At 55.2% G+C, this 20,373-nt stretch overlaps 6 protein-coding genes across 6 annotated transcripts; 2 read left to right on the top strand and 4 right to left on the bottom strand.

The window, feature by feature from the left end:
* Nucleotides 1–1,911: 1,911 nt before the first annotated feature.
* Nucleotides 1,912–3,728, bottom strand: LY79DRAFT_587708 (magnesium transporter NIPA-domain-containing protein; the record flags this gene model as incomplete). Its single annotated transcript, XM_060560807.1, has 2 exons — nucleotides 1,912–3,609; nucleotides 3,687–3,728. 2 exons carry the CDS (start codon nucleotides 3,726–3,728, stop codon nucleotides 1,912–1,914), a joined length of 1,740 nt encoding a protein of 579 aa, XP_060417676.1.
* Nucleotides 3,729–4,976: 1,248 nt separating this feature from the next.
* LY79DRAFT_32778 (V-type proton ATPase subunit E) lies at nucleotides 4,977–6,074 on the top strand. Its single transcript, XM_060552475.1, has 3 exons — nucleotides 4,977–5,143; nucleotides 5,225–5,733; nucleotides 5,811–6,074. Exons 1-3 carry the CDS (start codon nucleotides 5,114–5,116, stop codon nucleotides 5,959–5,961), a joined length of 690 nt encoding a protein of 229 aa, XP_060417675.1. The 5' UTR covers nucleotides 4,977–5,113; the 3' UTR covers nucleotides 5,962–6,074.
* A 113-nt stretch (nucleotides 6,075–6,187) lies between these two features.
* On the bottom strand, nucleotides 6,188–7,835 carry LY79DRAFT_508582 (uncharacterized protein; the record flags this gene model as incomplete). The annotated part of the gene is made up of 2 exons (XM_060553957.1): nucleotides 6,188–6,853; nucleotides 6,912–7,835. 2 exons carry the CDS (start codon nucleotides 7,833–7,835, stop codon nucleotides 6,188–6,190), a joined length of 1,590 nt encoding a protein of 529 aa, XP_060417674.1.
* Nucleotides 7,836–11,958: 4,123 nt separating this feature from the next.
* Nucleotides 11,959–13,084, bottom strand: LY79DRAFT_32764 (uncharacterized protein). The gene has a single exon (XM_060552474.1). The coding sequence runs from the start codon at nucleotides 12,648–12,650 to the stop codon at nucleotides 12,039–12,041; it is 612 nt and encodes a 203-aa protein (XP_060417673.1). The 5' UTR covers nucleotides 12,651–13,084; the 3' UTR covers nucleotides 11,959–12,038.
* A 1,625-nt stretch (nucleotides 13,085–14,709) lies between these two features.
* Nucleotides 14,710–15,489, bottom strand: LY79DRAFT_32744 (uncharacterized protein). Its single transcript, XM_060552472.1, has one exon. The coding sequence runs from the start codon at nucleotides 15,328–15,330 to the stop codon at nucleotides 14,902–14,904; it is 429 nt and encodes a 142-aa protein (XP_060417672.1). The 5' UTR covers nucleotides 15,331–15,489; the 3' UTR covers nucleotides 14,710–14,901.
* Nucleotides 15,490–15,648: 159 nt separating this feature from the next.
* Nucleotides 15,649–20,344, top strand: LY79DRAFT_508841 (phospholipid-translocating P-type ATPase; the record flags this gene model as incomplete). Its single annotated transcript, XM_060553991.1, has 3 exons — nucleotides 15,649–16,104; nucleotides 16,172–19,347; nucleotides 19,399–20,344. 3 exons carry the CDS (start codon nucleotides 15,649–15,651, stop codon nucleotides 20,342–20,344), a joined length of 4,578 nt encoding a protein of 1,525 aa, XP_060417671.1.
* Nucleotides 20,345–20,373: the final 29 nt, after the last annotated feature.

Genomic DNA, 20,373 nt, shown 5'->3' with positions numbered 1-20,373 from the left:
CGTGTGTTGGTGTATGCGAGTTTGTGCGTGACTAAGCAAGTGAATGCGGATTCCGAGTCACCGGATGTGTAAGGATAGGGGGCGGCGGTGCTTCCTAGTTGCTCACCGAAGCTGGTATACTGAGGACTTGAAAACGACGCCGAACGAGATGAGCTCATATATACAACAATCTCGGTTGTCAACCTCCTTATGAATCTATTCGTGGCAGTAATGACGTGAGGGACATAGACACAGCCAAGGTAACGGCGCAATATATCTGATTAGCGGCCCCTGGCAGCTGAGGATGGACGAGATCGCCGGGCTCTCTACCATAGAAACCACGAGAGCCTGGTATATTTGGGCTGGAGCCCCACAGAGCAGGTAGGCGAGAGTTATCTCAGCTCGAAATAGCATGGACGCCTTCGTCTGGGGTAAACATTGCCAAGAAAACCCTCGTGCCAATGTTGAGGGTTATCCCTTAGTCCCTCCCCATACGAATACATCTATATCGGTTCGTTCATTGGCAGAGCTGGAAGGGGGGAGGGTAGGGAAGCAGATAAAAACCCGGCTCGACATGGCATTCTATATTGGCCTGATCGAGGTAGACAACCCATTTCGCCGAGGGCTGTCAATATCGCCGCCTGACGGCCTGTGGTTTGGCGTAAAAAACCAAACCACCCCAGCGCGTATAAACGAAACGCCAATCTTTTGCGGGGCAAGAACCGGGGGAATTGGGGGCGAACCTCCCCCATTTACCTCCAGCACTGGCGCTTGGGAGAGCATCGGCGACGGTGGCGATGTAACTCCATAGCTGCGGTCCTACGCCGCGATCACTTTCTTTTCATCCTCCTCCTCCTCCTCCTCCTCTCTCTTCTTCTTAGCGTCTGGATGACCGTGTGGGGCTGCCCTGGAGGAGCCTAGACGTGGAGATGCCCGCGCTGGCCCCGAACACATGGAGTGTGTAGTGATCAAAGCCAAACAGGAGAGGGTGGAAAGGAAGAGCGTCTAGACCTCGGCGATCTCCCATCCAGATCGGACTCTCTGTGTGCAGCCGAGCCCATTGAGCACTAGTCAGCAGCGCACCGGACAAGGTTTCGCGTCATGTCGCTTTCCGGCCTCTGACGTGATAAATATAGCTCGTGTACCTGCCTACCCGTGGAGCTGGGATGGGGTTTGGCGAGAAGTTCAAAGAAGGACGGGTATCGGGAAGGCTACGCGCGCGCACGAAGCCCGTTCTACGCCTTTGCAGATGGGGCGGAAGAAAACACGATAGTTGCGCGCCCTTCTGAGTCGTCCCGGTGACACATGCCAACACCGAAATGCATGCGCATACTCGCGCGTTCTGCACCGCCCACGTCCTCGCCACATGGAGGACTCAAAGTTCCGACGAAGAAAGGGTAGAGAGATGTCACCAGAGCCCACGAATGTGTGGGCGTCGGCGATGTAGGATTGGTGGTTACTGCTGCAGCTATATTCGTTGCGGATGGAAAGTAATGCTTCGCTATAACCTCCCTTTGAAAAAAAAAAAAAAAGAGAAAACAGAAATCATTGTGCAGAACGTAGGATTGTCAGACATAATAACCTACTGCATCATTGTGCTTGCTCGTTGTCCGTCGTCATGTCCTCGTGTCTAATACTCATAAGCTTGGGAATTCGGCGTGAGGAACCCAAGTAACAACACCAAAGCGCCGTTTCGACCTCGCCCCAGCATTGGAACCCAAGGGATATAATTCTAAGGATATAGTAGTAATGATAGGCCCTTGTGGCATGCATATGAATGCTGACAGGTCGGTCAAGATGGGTTTCCAATGAGCCACGACACGCGTGGATCGCCGACTCACTCTCTGATAGACCTGATAGAAAACATGTTCTAGATTATAAGAGAACAAAAATGTTTAAAAAGGAAATGAAGACATGACGATGTTCCGATACTCATACAGGCGAATCGTCATTCAGCCGGCCGCTCTGCCCCCTATCCTGGGACCCGCTACCGCTGCCATTTCCCCTCCCTCTTCCGGCATCCCCTTCCTCTTGCCCCGTCAGTGGCGGAGGATCGTCTCGGAACACGGGCCATGCACTACCGCTCCCACTGCTTCCCGGTGGGTTACTTGCACCGTCGTCCGCAGCCGCGCTGCCAGGTCTTATGTCGGGCCGCCACCACTTGAGCCTCCAGATGCCGCCCAGCGCGTCCTGCAACGTGGGCATGCTGCTCTGGCTCTTGTGCCGGCGGCGGGCCGTGAAGCCCGGGAATCCCGTAGATTTACGTCTCCTGCGCCCTAAGGGCCGACGTAATGAGGGTGATTCGCTGCCGGGTCCCACATCTGAGGTGGAAGTGAGAGGGGGAAACTGGCTGCCGCTGCCGCTGCTCACGCCGCGGCGGTGTGGGAGTAGTGATGTCGATTCGCTGACGTCGGGCATCGTGCTGGAGCGCCTGCGCGCGGTAGGCGGACTAGGCGTGTCGCGGTCCTCGAGCTCGTCCCAGATTTCGGCGCGTTCTTGCCATCTCCTGCCCGTCTTTTTGCGTTTAAGCGTGGGAGTCATTGGTGAAGTCTCGCCACTTTCCACATTAAATGTCGAGTAGGTCGTTGTAGGCAAGGGATCGTCCTCTTCGTGGAGGCTGTATAGGTCGTCACCACCCAGGAGGGACTCCTCTTCGTCTTCTGTGTCTTCCACGAGGCCGAGGCCGGGCGCTAGGGATGATTGGCCTACGCCAGGTGCGTGCTGCTCGTCGCTAAGACGCCAGGACAAGGCCAGGACGCCGGCCAGCAGAATCACCGTTCCCAAAGCAATGAGACACGCGCGGAGGGGGTTGATCATGTCCGTCTGCTTGAAGTAGATCAAGCCGTCCAGGATCGCGATGATGTTATAGATACAGAATACCAAGGGGTATAGCACCGAGGTAGAGACAAGCTTCAGACCGCGATGCAGGTAGTAGAGCTGGCTCAAAGCCAGAGTGATCAGCGCCATCACGAGGGCCCAAGCTTGCCAATGTACGAACTGGTTGTTGCCGTCCGCGATCGTCTTAATGATCAGCTCAACGGCTGACTTAGCGACCAGCAGCGAATGCGCCGAGAGAATGCCGCTTATGCACCCATACGAAAGACCACGGACGAAGCGGAACTTCGAGTTGAGCGACATGCTTGTGAAGTGGTCGAGGCAGTCGATGCTGATGGCAATGGACAGGACTAGCAAAGCCTGCATAATCATCCACACGATGAACGGTTTCCGGCCGAGCAGCTCCAGCAGCTCCTGCAGGTTATGAGCGGGCGCGGGGATGGCGCCGAAGATGGCGATCAGTACGGCGCCGGTGCAGACCAGCAGCGTCCCCCAAAGCGACCACCTCGTGAAGGGCTCATCGAGGATGAGGGTGGCGCATATCGAGTTGAAGACGAGGCCCGAGGCCTGCAGGGTCGAGAGCACGGGGAGAGGGAGGGTCGATATCTGGACGGAGCTACCGAGAAGGTTGGCGGCGATGAACATGCCCATTCCCAGTTGCCACCTGCCCCTCCGGTACGGCGGTCGGCGTATCTCGTGCGGGCCCTTTTCGTCTTCGAGGATGTGGGATTTCCGCTGCAGGGTGAGCCCCAGGCTCTGGACGCTGGTGGATAAGAGGCCGACGATGATTCCGATCTGCGTCAAGGGGCACACGTTAGCTACCTAGTATCAAGGGGACGGATGCCCGGCGCAAATGGAGTTGGGAAGCGTACGGCGATTGTCCCCCCGGGGGAGATGCCGCCAAGGGACCCCATTGCGCGCACAGGATCCAGCTAGGTGTCGGTCATTTGGTGGCGGCGGTGACTAGGTTTGAAGCAGTGGCCGTCAGGATCATGAATTATCGTCGGTCAACCCTTCTCCCTCGTTCCCACTCCTCGGTCTGCCCTGGCGTTCGTGTCGTGGGGGTGGACAAGGGGGGTTATTGTTTCCCTTTGCAGAATGATCAGATAGAATCGACTTTGGCGAGTGATCGGACGCTTCGGTAGGATGGAGGAGGCGAACAAAAGAGTGGTGCGGGAATCGCTTCAACGTTATGAGGGGGGAAAAAAAGATGTAGCTAGGAACGTTTGGCCGAACACAGGTCGCCACGCTTTGGGCGATAAAGTGTGCTGCTGCGCTTCACTCCAATAGCCGCCAAGAGAGAGCTTGCAGATGGGTTTCAAGGTTCGGGTGCGCGCCTAGTTCGTCCTGACGGCAGTTAAGGGGAAACAGAAACGTTTCTCCCTGCAAGGAACAGATGCTTGCGTATAAACCAATTTAATGCGCGTTAATTAAGCATGGGGATTCCCATTAACATGGCCAGAGTCGGTGAGCCACCTTCTATGTTAGATCGTGGCCTCAGTTCGAAACACCAGACAGATAGACGTACCACGACGCAATGGCTATCGGTATAGAGAAAAGAGAGGGTCGGGGGTTCGGATCTGGCCAGGGCGGAAGTGCCCCAAGGGGAGAAATGAGGGACAACACTTCCCCCGTGGTACGGAGTAAGTACACGCAGCAACCAAGCACCACCACGACACTGCAGCTGGGGTAGGACTCTCCACTCTTCAGGTCCCGCCTGCATTGCATTATTCAGTCCTCGTGGCGGTGCGGCTGCTTCTCGGCCCGGCGTCACCTGACCGCCGGATGCTTGAAAACGCTATCTTATCTTTTCCATTCAGGTCGTGCGTGATGTCACTGACTTCGAAAGGAAACGTGGCTGGAGAGACGACAGAGAATCCACTAGTCAGACACGCACGGGCTACATGTGGCTTGCGGTTTTTTTCTTTCTTCCATATTGCCCAAGCGGGTCCTTGCACGGGTACCCAAGTCGGTGTGGCTGACGGATTGCCTGCTGGCTGTGGGTGGGTTAGTGCAGGTCGCTGAAGCTGGGCCGAACGTCCCAGTGATGCTTGCCGGCTGGTGTACTGCTGCGGCGGCTTTGAGTAGGTAGCAAGGCCTCGTCAAACAACAGCTTCATACAACTACCTACCCCCCTCCCATCGCGACTTATCTCAACCACCGACGGGCTCATCCACCTTCTCACCACACATTCCGCGCGATCCATCATTGCCCGTCGTTGTCCTAGTTTCCCTACAAACCTGATTGATCCCGAAAACAAAGACGCTCACGCCGACGAACCCCCCCCAAATCGCCCATCATGTCGCACCAACCGTTGACCGACGACCAAGTAAGCTCCCCCGCATCGACGACATAAGGACGCACGGTGCCTCTGAAATGACATTCACTGACTCCAGGGGGTGACGGACAGGTCAGTCAGGAGCTCCGCAAGATGACAGCGTTCATCAAACAGGAGGCGATGGAGAAGGCCCGCGAGATCGAGATCAAGGCCAACGAGGAGTTCGCAATCGAAAAGTCCAAGCTCGTCCGCCAGGAGACGGACGCCATTGACAGCCAGTACGAGAAGAAGTTCAAGCAGGCCCAGATGTCCCAGCAGATCACCCGCTCCACCGCCTCCAACAAGACGCGCCTCAAGGTCCTCGGCGCCCGCCAGGAGCTCCTCGACAATATCTTTGAGGACGCCCGCAAGAAGCTGTCCTCCTCCACAAAGGACAAGGGCAAGTACCAGGCCACCCTCAAGAACCTGATTCTCGAGGGCCTCTACGCCCTCGCCGAGCCCGAGGTCGTCATCCGCGCGCGGAAAACCGACTTTGATGTCGTCAAGAAGGCCATTGAGGACGCCGTCAAGGAATACAAGAAGGAGGTCGGCAAGGACACGTCCGCCAAGATTGACGAGTCCAACCCTCTGCCAGCGGAGAGGTATGTTTCACCCCCCCGCCCTCTCACGCACTTATCACTGTGCCCGCAGGAACAGAAGCTAACGAAGATGGAAACAGCGCCGGTGGTGTATTCATCGTAGGCGGAAAGGGAAAGATCGAAATCAACAACACATTCGAGGAACGCCTAAACATCCTCCAGGACACCGGTCTGCCGGCCGTACGCGAGACTCTGTTTGGAAAGAACCCCAACCGCAGGTTCACTGATTAAGGCACATCCTCTCACCGAAAGCGCGCGCCCTGCAAATACATACATAGCCCCCTTACCCCCTTTTCTCCCGCACTCGGGGCTAGACAAACGCAACGCTGCATGAAGGAAACTCCCGGCGCCACCGTTTCCGAAACCTCCCTTCCTGTGGTGTATCTTAGATGCTGTATGATCGTGGCCAACTCTTGGCGTATTAGGTAGTTGTCGTCATACTACGAGTTTATCATCATTAACCGAGTGCCGTGACGAATGTGTCGTCCTCGCTCGACGGTAGTTCGACCTTGGCGTCCGTTGCCCCAGCCGGCTTATTCTTCCTCGGGTGAACAAACTTGTGCATGAAGTCCTGCTGCCGCTTCTTCTTCGCCGACGACGGTCCTTCGTCGTCAAATATGCTTTGTGTGGGCGGACGTCTCGTACGCACTGAGTAGCTGAGGCGCTCCCCAACCCACTCGAGGACGCTCTTGGCTTCTGTGCGCGCCAGGTTCGCGGCCCCGGTGTCGTTGATGCCGCGCCAGATAGCCTTGAGGCGCTTCGTGAGATCGTCAACTTCTGCGTTGAACTCTTTTTCATGCTCCCGGTCGTCCTTGCCATGTACGAAGGAGCCGTCATCCACGGCCATGTCGAGGAGCTGCACCAGGGCTTGTAGATCGGTGTACTTAGTTCTGTGGCCGGTCTGAAAGTCACTGTCCTTTACCCGGGCAATGATGACACGCAGAGAGACGACATCGTCGGGGTGCTCGCTGGCCAGCGCTGCGTCCCGGAGGAAAAACGCAACCGCCAGTCGTCTCCGTAGCTCATGGAGTTTTGGCGAGGTAACCGGCATGCAGAGCAGCGGCAGTATCCGGAGTGACGTCTTGTCAAATCCGTGGTAGAGAGACGAACAGATCTCGAAGCACTGAGTAGTGTCTAGGTCAGCAAAGAGCCCCGAAACCGTGCCTTGAAGCTCAACTCACAAAGCCATCCCAGACATCGTCTGCCACCGAGTTCACCAAGCCCTCTAGGGCATGCTGATGATGCGTGAGGATATCCGCGTTCTCGAGAACCATCCTGTCAGCCGCCATACGGAGCAGCATCTTGACGGCGAAGACCATCGAGTCGTGGTTGAGCTGAGCTGCTACCCAATACAGCCATTCCAGGAACGACTGAAGAGGCTGCCAGTTGCGATCTGCATATACGTCTCGGACTTCTCTGACCGGTTTAAGCACCTCGTCACCGACATGATCTGCGGCGCCCAGCCTCCGCAAGATTTCTTCGAGCCGCTGGGGCGTGACGAGCCGCTTGACATGCTTCGCGTTGGCCGCGGCGATTCTGCGGTATTCCTCTCTGAGGACGCTGACCTCTTCGACAGTGGCCATGTCCAAGATCCAGAAGTAAAGCTCGTCTGGAAGTCCCATGATGATTGCCAGGCTGGCGGGCATCCCGGACAAAATGTGTCGGTTTCGCGTTTCCGCCTTCGCAAGGAAAGACCAAGGCCCCTTTACGCACCTCTTTGGAAAAGGAGCGGGCTTACCCAGACCGTCGTCCTCCTTGTTGAAGAAATACCACTTGGTCCTGGGCGCACCGGCATCAGTCCGCTCCATTGCCCTCATCGCTTTGTCCGCATCCTCCTCGGACTTGACGCCAGCAATCTCGATCAACTTCTGACGTGCTTTACTGGGGCTGGCCTCCAGGTCCTCCATCACTTCATCCTTGACCTCGGGCGCGGCTGGCCGTTTGGGGCTGTCAAACAGTACATCGTGTCTTTGCGAGTGCGCATCAAGCGTCTTGAAATCGAATTTGTGCTTTGGCTGGATGGTGAGAGGCGATTTGTGAATGAACCTGGCCCGTCTCTTGGCTTTTGGCGTTCCGTCTGGCCTCGGCTTGGTCGGACCCAGCATGTCAAGATCGGGGAACGAATCATCAGATAATGAGTTGTCGTCATCCTCATCGTCAGAACCTTTGATCACCGCGTCTCTGGTGAAAGTGGATCGCTTCTTCGTTGTTGACGGAGACGATCGAATGCTGGGAGAGCTGGGTAGACTAGGGAGAGACGGCAAGCTGTTGGGGGTTCCCGTGGCTTTCGGTTCCCCTGAGCTGTTACGCTTGAGTGTGCCCGATGGCCTGCTCGTCCGCGACAATGACATGTCAGGGAGTATGCCAGCCGACGGGGACTCGGGCGGGCTCTGGCTAACCGTCCTTTTGGCCGGGCTCTGCCCAAAGAGCCGGCGCCGAGGTGTCGTAACTTCCTCCGGCTCAGGAGACTGCTTGACTGATGCCGGTAGCGAAGAGAATCGCATCTTTCGCAAAGAGCCGCTGCTCTGCCCTGAGGGCGACTTCCTGGGAGTGGCATTGTTTACTGGAGTGCGCGATCGTGATCGTGATCGGGGCCTACTGCGGCCTGGTGTCTGATAAATGAGACGCCGCAATGATGGTGGGAGGACCGGAGTAGTGTGGAGTTCCGATAGTGACGATACCGAAGTGTCTAAACTCGACGATGTGAGAGGCAGCGGGCAGGCCGTCGTCGTTGGAGACACAGCCCGACCCGAGGCGACAACTATGGTGTCTGCAACTGAGGCTCCATCTTGTGCTTTTTTTGAACGGGTACTCCTGGTCACCGTTTGCCGGGGCGGCTTCACATTCCGGGCCTGGACGCGAGCACGATTTGGTATCTCCGGGGCGGCGGCACCGGACGACTGCGATCTCGGAATTCCTGATCCGGGCTCTTGGGAGGCCTGCAACGATGACACCGTAGGTGTGGCAGATCTTGATGCACGAACAGCCCCAAAGAAACTCCTAATATCTCGGCTGCCGGTTGCGCCTCCAGCCTGGGTGGTGTTGCCCGATTTCCGAGCCATGGCCGACGGAGGGTAAGTGGAGGTGCAGTGCAGTTCTTGTTTTACTCGTGTCCGAGCTGCAATACAGACTATGGCGCGGATTCCTCACTATTGAATGGAGGGCGTGGGCCGTCGTGATGGAAACTTCAGTCACATCGGAACACAGGTAGCACCGCAGGATGGAATGGTCGTCGAGGTGCCGACGCGTGGGCGACGCCGTTTTCGCGTCGGGCATTGGATGGGAGTTTTAGTGGGGGTCACTTAAAGCTTGGGGCTCTTATCTTATCATCAAAAAAATTATGTCATCACGGACGGTCTTTGGGCGCGTTTCACGGAGAGTTGGAACAAAGTCGGCTTCAATCAACTGGTCGACCGGACAGGAGGGCTTTTTGAAACCACAATGTCGTGAGGTAATTGCGGAAACGACTAGTGGGAACGAACGCATAGACGGATTGGTTGCCAAGGGTGATCTAAGGAGTTGGAAAATGACATGAATAGTACAAGACAATTGCAGTGACAATGCCCACTCAGAATTCCGTCGCTCGATTCAGTCCACACCGCTAACTATCGTGTGCGAGGTCCAGCAACGGCTCAACTCGGGCCAGAATCGGACGAACATATACTCGGCACCAGCGGAGGAGGTGCATGATTTCCTTCTCCTACTCCATGGAAAAAAGAAAAACCTGAAATGCAGCTGCGGAAGCCCCGGGTAACGGATAATGGGGGGGCACCTCAAAAAAGGACGCGGGCCACGGACTGCTAGGGTTTCCACAGTCGGGAATAGGGGCCACCTGTCATGACCGTGGCTGCTGCATGACGGTATGGTTTGGGAGTTCCTGGGCGGCGACGAAAGGCAGGTATGGACTGCCCAGGAGCTTGCCATTTTGAGTCCCTTTTATCTCCGTCCTTTCTTGACTCAGCAGAGAAGAGGAAGGTTCTGGCCTGCAAACAGTCCTTGGCAACCACTATCCCGGCTCATGGGTCACTCTCGGAATTCCAACGAGGTCGGTCATCGGACTACAATCTGCTCGGGAATTCCGTCCGCAAAAAACGGCGGTCCGGATCAGAGGGCTCCAGGACTTTGGGCCACGATCAAAACAACCACCCTAGCAGGTTAAATCAACCCGCGTCCTGTGTGAGCCGCATGGCCTAACCCCTCCTTTCAAGTTTTGTATGCATCGGAGGGGTCGCGAGATTTGTGGCCCGAGGTCACATCCTACCTTCCGCTTCCCGTCTGTTGTCCTCCGTCCTTTTCCTCGCGGACTTGTTTGAATCACGAGCCTGCATTGGATGAGACGGACAGATTCGGCGTGGGGAACTCGAGTGTTGGGTGCAGTCCACCCCGTGTTTGAGTTTGAGTCGTGCAAAATCGTCAGGGCAAGTTTTGCTTGACTGCTGCGACTGAAGACTTATTGTGTTTTTGGTATAGCGACCAACAATTGTCTGACTTGCCTTTCGCCGCCGGGCGGTTCGTAGAGGCCGTCGAGTGGAGTTTGGTGTGGGCCGTCGCACTCGAGGTCGCCGGCGGGAACGGCGCGCGAGCGTCTCGCGTTCTTCCACTCACCTCGTCCTCAGCATCAAATAGACCCCGTCAGCGCCGTGAATGAAGCTTTGGCGACTGACTGGATGTCTTGCAAGTCCCCGCTGTTCTCCGTCTTTCCTCCGAAGGGGCATGGTGAAGCCCCGAACGCCCGACTGCACATACTTCCATTTTCTGCCCATTTCCCAGCTGCGATTCAGAGTCCAGCCGCACGCTGGTTGTCTGCGGGCGCCCCTTTACTACGCATCATATCTATGCACATGTACAGTGGGGTGCCATAAGTCTCCTGACAGCCTACAGTCTCTCACTAAAATAGACATTCTTTAACTATATAGATTACACTCTTTAGACAAGTTAAAGTTATCATTTAAAATATCTATAGAAAATATATCACTTATCTTAATAACATTAAGACACTATAGTATAAATTTTGTGTGGTGCACTATAGGCTGTCAGGAGACTTATAGCACCCCACTGTAGAAGTCGGGAGGCCAAGCGACCGACCCCCAGACTGGAGAATGAAGCTAGCGGACTGCTAGCAATAGTTAGTCTCAGCAGGTCTACGTAGTAACGTAGCCGTTAAGGCAGTTGCTTTGGGAGAGAAACTCCACAGGGGACACCCTGCCGAGGTTGACAACGTCGGTGTGATCCTTGCTTGATCTGAGTAGTTCATTCTAGCATAGATTACCTTCCATCAATTGCAGTAGAACACGGACAACTCTGTGGGCAGAGGCGATCCCAGAAATGGCTAACAAGCTTGAGCGGGAAGCATGTCAAGACTGTCGAGAGTGGCCGACTATATGCGCGGGCTGTAGATTTGTTTCTTGGTGCCATTTCCGTGCGGCTAGGACGGGCTTGATGGAGGAGGTGTGAGATTTGGACGGGTTTGTCTTCCTATGGGTCTCTAACAATGTCCCTCTCAGCCTCACGTTTGCTGCCCAAGGTCGGGTCGTGTGGGTGTGTCTGTATGAGTGTTTTTTTTCTTTCTTTTTTTCCTTCTTCGTTCGTCATGCCATTGATACCGATACGCTGCCTCGCGTAGATTTGATGGCCCCCTCCTGCCGAGTAATTCGAGGCTGTTCACGAGGCAGTGTTTCTCTGGACGCTTAACTCGAGTACTTGACATGACAGAAGCTTGGCTCAGTTGATGACCCCTAACACGCCTGCTTGAACGCGCATCTCAATCCCGCATGCCAAACAGACCCTAGTGCCACAGGCGCAAAGATTCGCGATCCGCCCGGGCGCCCGTGGGTACGATGCAACCCTGAGACCCTTCCCCCCTCTCACTGCCATCGCTGGGGCCCTGGCCGATGGAGCGTGGTCGCTTGCTATTTGAGGTGCGAGAGAGATGGAAAATGGGCCATACTGGAGCCAGTCAGCCCGGGTTTGGCCAGCGGTGGCTCGTAATGAGGCGTCGGGTTTCGTGCTCCGCCGGTCATCAAAGACAAGACTTGGAGGCCGGGGTCCTATTGCGCGCTTTCCTCTGGCTGGCACATTCTTGGCCAATTTCTCTTCTGGGGCAGCCAAGTATAGGTCGTTGTGAAGACCGGCAAGTCACGCAAGTCTAATTTCTGGCAAGAAGCGACAGCCCACGCCTGGAACGGTCCCCCCCTTTGGGGTACCCTGTTGGAACGGAACGGGGTGTGAAAATGGAAATGGGACAGGATGGCGATGATTGCGTCCCATGATGAACGCGCACAAGTGCTCAAGCCTCACAGATGTAGCCGTTAGTGACAGGGTAACACAATACAGGTACCGTAAATTGGTTCGGTTGATCCTAGACCGCTGGCTCGCCATGGCCCATATTTACCAGTGACCGTCTGGTTGCCGCCTCTCGGTTGGGATCTGCCTTGTTGCGACGAGGAATGATAACTGGAGCTCGTCCGAAGGAACCAGTCAGCAGTTGCTCTTGAGATCAACCTGCCCGCTGTCAGGCGTGAGATGTGAAGTGCTGCCAGCACACAAAGTGGGTGGCCGGTTGGTTGGGTTGGGCGCAGCATTGGTTGGTAGCAGTAAGCAGTGGTTGGGCTGTGCAAAAACCATGGCTTCCTTTTCTCCTTGTCTTCCTTGGCCTCGTCCAGATTTGCACGGGGCGAGAGCGCAAACGGCGGAAGGAAACGAAGAGGCTTGCAAAGCGGGAAACAAAATGCCGTGCAGCGCAGACACGGAAGCCGGCGCATGGGGAGCGCTAAACGGTGCGCACGCAGACGGATTTGGATGCAGAATTTGAGGGTGGGTTTTGGTTGCTTAGTGAAGGTGAAGGGGCATGAATGACAAGTACTTGGATATGAAGTGAACTTGGGCTGGGTCGGATACGGGTCGATTGGAAGGGCAATCATCACATCGCATACCAGCCGGCCACTTTGGGGGGGAGGAGGTTCCTCCCCCACTTCTTCTTCACACCGAATCCTTGCCAACTTGCTGGGAGACCCTGCCTTTCCTTGTAGGTACAACAAGCGTGAAATACTTGAGAATTTGCTGACGAAGCAAGCAGCCCGGAGACATTCGGACAATAGGGGAGGTAAAGGGAGCCCTGTATTACACTAGTGGGGACAGTGCAGTGTGTGGCTGGTGGAAGGCACCTAAGTGGAATGCAACGAGGGCGGAGATAAATTACGTACCCGGAGTTTATCACAGAAACCACCTACCGAGGGGCTTGCATACCTGGGTAGGTAGTAGTAAGGTACTAGGAATGCCTGCGTCTGCTTACACATAGCACACCGCGGAATCCCCGGCAGAGTCACTCGAAGGTCGCGCCCCGAGGGTTGGGATTCGTTCGTGACGAGGCGGGCTTGGGCTCACTGGCGCTGGTTTGACAGTAAGACGTTGCATTGCGAGGTCTAGGGACACGGCCACGGTCCGTTCTGTGCTCGTTTGGCCTCGTCTTCTCCCTGTTTGTGCTTGGTCCTGATGAACCGCAGCCGTCATCAAGTAGTCTACGGGTCGGGGTGTTGGAGCTAAATGGCAACAAAGACAAGGGATTGTGAGATGAAGATGACAGAGGTACTCGCACCTCAACTGACTGGCCGTCGGAGTTTGGACGAGGGCCCTCACTCATGCACACCTCATACGTAGTATGAGTACGGAGTATACTTGTCTCCTATGTACGGATACTATGTCAATCAACATGCAGAACTTCGGGGGAGGATACTTGGGGAACCGTTATTAATCACAACCTTGTCGCAGAGTTGGTTGCGTGGGAAATGGGAATCTCTATTGGGCCGATGCTAGTGGAAGGAGAAAACATGGGCAGAGTGCCATTGCCAAGGTCGGGGCTCCATGCTTGCTGCTCTCGAATCTCCTGTCGCTGTGGTAGCGAAAAGTGTGGGACGTACCTTGGTGTACCTCTGTGTACAAATCGCGGGCGGGCGCGACGTTGTACTAGGAAATCGGACAATCGGGTTGATTACCAATGGCTCGCATCCATTAGAATGACTTATCCACCAAGCGGGCTAGTGCGCAATGTATCTAGCCAGTAGCCATGTACGGTAGTAATGTGCAGACTGGGTCTGTAGTGTTTATAAGGTCAACTAGGTACCTAGATACACAGTAATGGTACTACACGTATTAGTCATGGGAAGCCTCCGCCTACGAGTCCGCAGTTGACTGGCAAGGGGTCACTAGTTGTTGACGGTTCGCAAGTTGGGTATCTACTAGCACGTACTACGTAGGTATATGATTTGCTGTCCGCTACACGTACCAACATCGAAAAGGCATTTTAGCCTAGTTCAATGCACTGCAGATGATGGATATGGCAGAAGCGGACGGTGGAGTCATGTTGGCCATCCCCGGGCTATCCGGACGGGCATCCTTCCACCTGGTCGTACCCCTCCCCTTGTACCTGCGGCGCATCGACTTGCGGAGTGGATGGTGGACATCGGTGACGCGAGTGACCACGCAATAGCAGAAGAGAGACCTTGACGTTTACCGTCTGGACCGGCGCATGTGTGGAGATCCCAGCGACTGCTTTCTGTTTCGTGGTTGGTATTGGATGTGAGCCTTGCGTCTACTAGTATTACATACAGCACTCCATCTGCAGGAGGGGGAAAAAAAAAAAAGGGTGTGTACACTAAGAGAGGTGGAACTAACCCGGCCGACACGGCACCACGGGCTCGCGCTTCGGTTGCATCGCAGGGCTCCCTGCTCCTTCCTCCCTCCCTCCCTCCTTCCCTCCCTCTCTCTCGCTTGCTTTCTTCTTTATCCATACTGCTTACTCGTCCTCGGTCCTCGTCCTTGGTCGGCGTCCGTGTTTCTTTCTCCCTCTGCTCTTGCTTTCGCCATCATCCCTCTTCTCCCGCTTTTTCTCCTCCCACTCTCCCACTTAACCCTCTGCGTCCCCCGTGCTCCGTAGATTCCGCTGAGACGCAGGGCCTTGACACAAATTTGAGAGACCCTAAGCTCATATCTCCGGACCTGGGCCTTAGACTGGGTTCCCCTAGACCAGACGCCGCGCAGAGAAAAAAGCACGATACAAGGGCAATCAGAGACAGTACATGTGCTGCCGCGCTCGAAATCCGTACCTGCCCAGGCTATTTCTGCCACAGTTCCCTAATCTAACGGTAGGGCCAGGTACTTCCAGCGCCACCCTCCCTATAGGTACCTCTGATACGTACCGCCCAGGCTTACATTTCTTCCCCCCTGCGCCATTGCACAGAGGGCGAGATGCATGCGGTACTTTATCCAACCTTGGATAACTTGTCTCTGATCTCCCCTCAAAGGATGAAAGCACACATTCTCACTGCACCCACGACTTGTTTCCATAGTACAGTGTACTGCTGAAGGGTGACTCGAGATACCTTTGCCTTCACACCCCCAGGCGGTTCCAAGCCCCCCCCATATCATCTGGTTCCTAGCACCCAGAACCCAGCGACAGGCACTCCCACCCCCTCCCAGCGGGTTTTTGGGTAACGCTGTCATCAAACACCGCGACAGCACCTCCTGGCCCCTTAAGCCAAAATAATTCTTGCCCCCTTCCGACCACTCCCTTCCAATTCTATTACTCCCTCGCACGAACCACATTCTCCCAACCAACACCACAACACAAACCTCGGACGGCCTTCGACGGCGACGACGACGACGACGACGACGACAACGACGACGACAACGACGACGACGTTACGCTGAACACCCACGGTCGCTCGTTTCACCTCCTGCGCACCGCTCGACGATAATCCGCTCTCATTCGATTTTTTACGTTCGAGATCGCCGACACTGGATCGCTCGATAAGCAGCACGTCGTCCCTCTCCCACCCGGGACCACTGTTGCGGCCGGACGAGGCCATCCTGGAGGACCACTCGGGTTGATCGGGCTGCTCGCCCGCACACCAGGAGATCACGATGGCGCCCACAATCGAACAAGGGCCCAACGCTGTTCTCGATCCTGCTAATGGCCCTGCCAACGACCCCGAGAATCCCACGCTGCGGACAAGATGGGCCACCCGCAAAATGACGATAAAGAGCAGCAACAAGAAAAGGCTTTCTCTCATGCATCGCACCACACATAAGAAGAACAACAGCGAAAAGAGCCGTAGCTCCGGCGGCACCGAATCCCTGCAGACTGAGAACAACACCGCACAATCTGACTCTGAAGAAGGCAATGGCGGCAGGAAAGTCTTCTTCAACCTCCCTTTGCCCCCGGAACTACTGGATGAGGAGGGCCACCCGAGCCAGCAATTTCCAAGGAACAAGATTCGGACGGCAAAGTACACACCCCTTAGCTTTGTACCCAAGAACCTGTGGTTTCAGTTCCAAAATATCGCCAACATCTTTTTCCTTTTCCTTGTTATTCTCGTGGTAAGTCGGACTTCAGGCGTGCCCCCGCCCCCCTGACCTCCTTGAACATGTTACCAACTCTCTACAGTTCTTCCCCATCTTTGGTGGCACGAACCCAGGCCTCAATTCCGTGCCCCTGATTTTTATCGTTGTCGTCACAGCAATTAAGGACGCCGTCGAAGACTATCGCCGTACTATTCTCGATATTGAGTTGAACAATGCCCCCGTTCATCGCCTGGGAAACTGGAATAATGTCAACGTCGAGGAGGACAACGTCTCGCTCTGGAGACGCGTCAAGAAGGCAAACAGTCGCTTCTTCGGCCTCATCTGGCACACAATCGAGAGCGTCTGGTCGAAGAAGGCGAGGCGAGAGCTTGCCATGCGCAGGAACCCCCAATCCGCAGACGCGCCGCGGCCTTCAATCGAAACCCGCGCCGGCCACCGAGACTCCTTAGCTTCGCCGCATTCTGGTCGCGACTCGTTCGTCTCCGCACGCGAGGACATCCAAATGACACCAGTCCCATCTCCATTGCCGCGCCAGAATCTGGAGGTGCCTCAGCCAGACGACTACAAGCGAGCGAGAGAGTTAATGCAGCGCGAGGGAGATGTACTCAACCGAAACTTGCCGAGCAAGGGCGAAGCCCGGTTTCACAAGGATCACTGGAAAGACCTCAGAGTCGGTGACTTTGTGCGCATTTACAACGATGATGAGCTCCCAGCTGACATCATTGTCCTGTCCACATCCGACCCAGACGGAGCATGCTACGTCGAGACGAAGAATTTGGACGGTGAGACGAACTTGAAAGTGCGACAGGCCCTCAGGTGCGGCAGGTCTTTGAAGCACGCGAGAGATTGCGAACGAGCGCAATTCTGGATCGAAAGTGAACCCCCCCAACCCAACCTCTACAAATACAACGGTGCTGTCAGATGGTACCAATCCTTCGACGACGAGGCGGAACCCGAACTGATGACCGAGCCTATTTCGATTGACAACATGCTCCTCCGTGGATGCAACCTAAGGAACACAGAGTGGGCCCTCGGAGTGGTTGCTTTTACCGGACACGACACCAAGATCATGATTAACTCTGGCATCACTCCCAGTAAGCGCGCTCGAATTGCTCGGGAGATGAACTGGAACGTCATCTGCAACTTTGGCTTTCTGTTCATCCTGTGTATTTTGTCGGCCATTATCAACGGTGTTGCGTGGGCGAAGACAGATGCTTCGTTGCACTTCTTCGACTTCGGGTCGATAGGAGACTCGGCACCCATGTCCGGCTTTATCACCTTTTGGGCGGCCATCATCGTCTTTCAGAACTTGATTCCAATTGCGCTTTACATCACTCTTGAAATCGTCCGACTACTTCAAGCAATCTTCATCTACAGCGATGTCGAGATGTACTACGAGCCGCTCGACCAACCTTGCATTCCGAAATCCTGGAACATCTCCGACGATCTGGGCCAGATTGAATACATCTTCTCGGACAAGACTGGCACATTGACGCAGAATGTCATGGAGTTCAAGAAAGCCACCATCAACGGGCAGCCTTACGGCGAGGCTTACACGGAGGCACAGGCTGGCATGCAAAAGCGACTGGGCGTTGATGTTGAGAAGGAGGCTGCTGAAGCTCGAGCCGAAATTGCGGATGCTAAAGTCCGTGCGATCGATGGCCTCCGAGACCTGCACAACAACCCCTATCTCCACGACGAGGATCTTACCTTCATCGCTCCTGACTTTGTTGCCGATCTAGCGGGCGACTCTGGCAAAGAGCAACAGATAGCAAACGAGCATTTCATGCTTTGTCTTGCCCTGTGCCATACAGTTATTGCAGAGAAGGTACCTGGCTCGCCGCCGAAGATGACCTTCAAGGCGCAGTCCCCCGACGAGGCGGCGCTAGTTGCCACGGCCCGCGACATGGGCTTCACAGTGCTTGGTAGCTCTCAGGAGGGTATCAACCTGAACGTCATGGGCGAGGATCGCTCTTATCCCATACTGAACACCATCGAGTTCAACTCGAGCAGAAAGCGAATGAGCGCGATTGTGCGGATGCCCGACAACCGCATCCTCCTTATCTGTAAGGGAGCAGACAGTATCATCTATTCGCGTCTCAAGCGCGGCGAGCAGCAAGAGCTCCGCAAGGTCACGGCTGAGCACCTTGAGATGTTCGCACGTGAAGGCTTGAGAACGCTTTGCATAGCGCAACGCGAGCTTACCGAACAGCAATACGAGGCCTGGCGCAAAGAATACGATGCCGCTGCCGCAGCCTTAGAACATCGAGAGGAGAAGTTGGAGGAGGTTGCCGACCATATCGAACGCGAGCTGACTCTGCTCGGAGGTACCGCCATTGAAGACAGGCTGCAAGATGGCGTGCCGGATACCATCGCCCTCCTTGGTGACGCCGGTATTAAGCTCTGGGTTCTCACTGGCGACAAAGTTGAAACGGCTATCAACATCGGCTTTTCTTGTAATCTTTTGAACAACGATATGGAACTCATTCACCTGAAAGTTGACGAAGACGAGACCGGCGAAACTCCCGACGACCATTTCCTCAGCATTCTGGAACAGGAACTTGACAAGTACCTCCAGGAATTTGGCATGAAGGGCGACGACGATGATTTGGTGAAGGCTATGAAGAACCACGAGCCTCCCGCCCCAACACACGGCCTCGTCATCGATGGCTTCTCTCTCAAGTGGGTTCTTCACGACGCCCTAAAGCAAAAGTTTCTGCTTCTTTGCAAGCAGTGCAAGTCGGTCCTCTGCTGCCGTGTCAGCCCTGCTCAAAAGGCGGCCGTGGTGTCCATGGTGAAGAACGGCCTCGATGTCATGACCCTTTCCATTGGAGATGGTGCTAACGACGTCGCCATGATTCAAGAGGCGGATGTCGGTGTCGGCATTGCCGGCGAGGAAGGCCGACAGGCCGTCATGTCATCGGACTATGCGATCGCCCAATTCCGATTCCTCTCGCGGTTGGTCCTTGTTCATGGTCGATGGTCATACCGCCGGCTCGGAGAGACCGTTGCCAACTTCTTCTACAAAAACGTGGTCTGGGTATTTGGTATCTTCTGGTATCAAATCTACTGTGACTTTGATGTCACGTATATCTACGAGTACACCTACATTCTGCTCTTCAACCTGCTCTTCACCTCGGTCCCGGTCGTAGTCATGGGAGTTTTGGATCAAGACGTTTCGGACAAGGTCTCGCTCGCAGTGCCCCAGCTGTATCGCCGGGGCATCGAACGAGCGGAGTGGACGCAGACCAAGTTCTGGTAAGTTTGGTTCCAGCTGTAGCCGTGGATGAGTTGCTAATTTGCCTATAGGCTATATATGATTGACGGCGTCTACCAATCCGTCATGGTTTTCTACATTCCGTACTTAACTGTGGTTAGCACGAGTTTCGTCACCCACAACGGCTTGAACATTGAAGACAGGACGCGACTCGGCGCCTACATTGCGCACCCTGCCGTTTTCGTTATCAACGCCTACATTCTCATCAACACGTACCGTTGGGACTGGATCATGATAACGATTGTCGTCCTGAGCGACCTTATGATCTTTATAGTCACCGGCATCTACACGGCTACCGAGGCATCCATGTTCTTTTACCAGGCCGCCCCGCAGATATACGCCCAGGCGTCGTTTTGGGCAGTCTTCTTCATTGTACCCGTTATTAGCCTCTTCCCCCGATTTGCGATCAAGGCGATTCAAAAGGTGTACTTTCCATACGACGTCGACATCATCCGCGAGCAAGAACGCCAAGGCAAATTTTCTCGTCTCGCCCAGGGCGACGAAGCGACAACGGTCGTTGGGGAGCAGGAGGCGAGCAAGACACCGTCAAACTCGTCTGACAGCTCGCGCAAGGGTAAGCATATGCACTATGCCAGTGTGGATGAGGACAGAAGGCCAATCTATCCACCTTCAGTTGCTACACACACGACGCACAACCCGCGCAGCCAAAACGGCAGCGATGGCACCAATTACACAGGTCATCGCCAATCGATGGACATGGTGCAAACGCAGTCCCTTGACATGACCCCTCCAATGCGAGCCTCCTTCGAACGATCTCGCCCCTCGTACGATCGAGCCAGACCGTCTTACGACCGAATCCGCGCCTCGATGGACCGCACACGAGCCAGTTTCGAGGCCAGTAACGACTTTACGTCTGCCGCCCGACTTTCCCGTATAGAATCGAGCCAATCCTATAGCGATCGGTTCCATCCTCGAAGACTACGAGGTCTGTCATTGACGAAGAGTGCCAACATGTAGCGCCCGCTCTGCCTCATGACCGACTCGAA

The sequence above is a fragment of the Colletotrichum navitas genome (genome assembly GCF_030913465.1).
Source record: "Colletotrichum navitas strain CBS 125086 chromosome Unknown LY79scaffold_10, whole genome shotgun sequence".
Classification (NCBI taxonomy): Eukaryota; Fungi; Ascomycota; class Sordariomycetes; order Glomerellales; family Glomerellaceae; genus Colletotrichum; species Colletotrichum navitas.
This window is presented reverse-complemented; position numbering and strand designations above follow the sequence as displayed.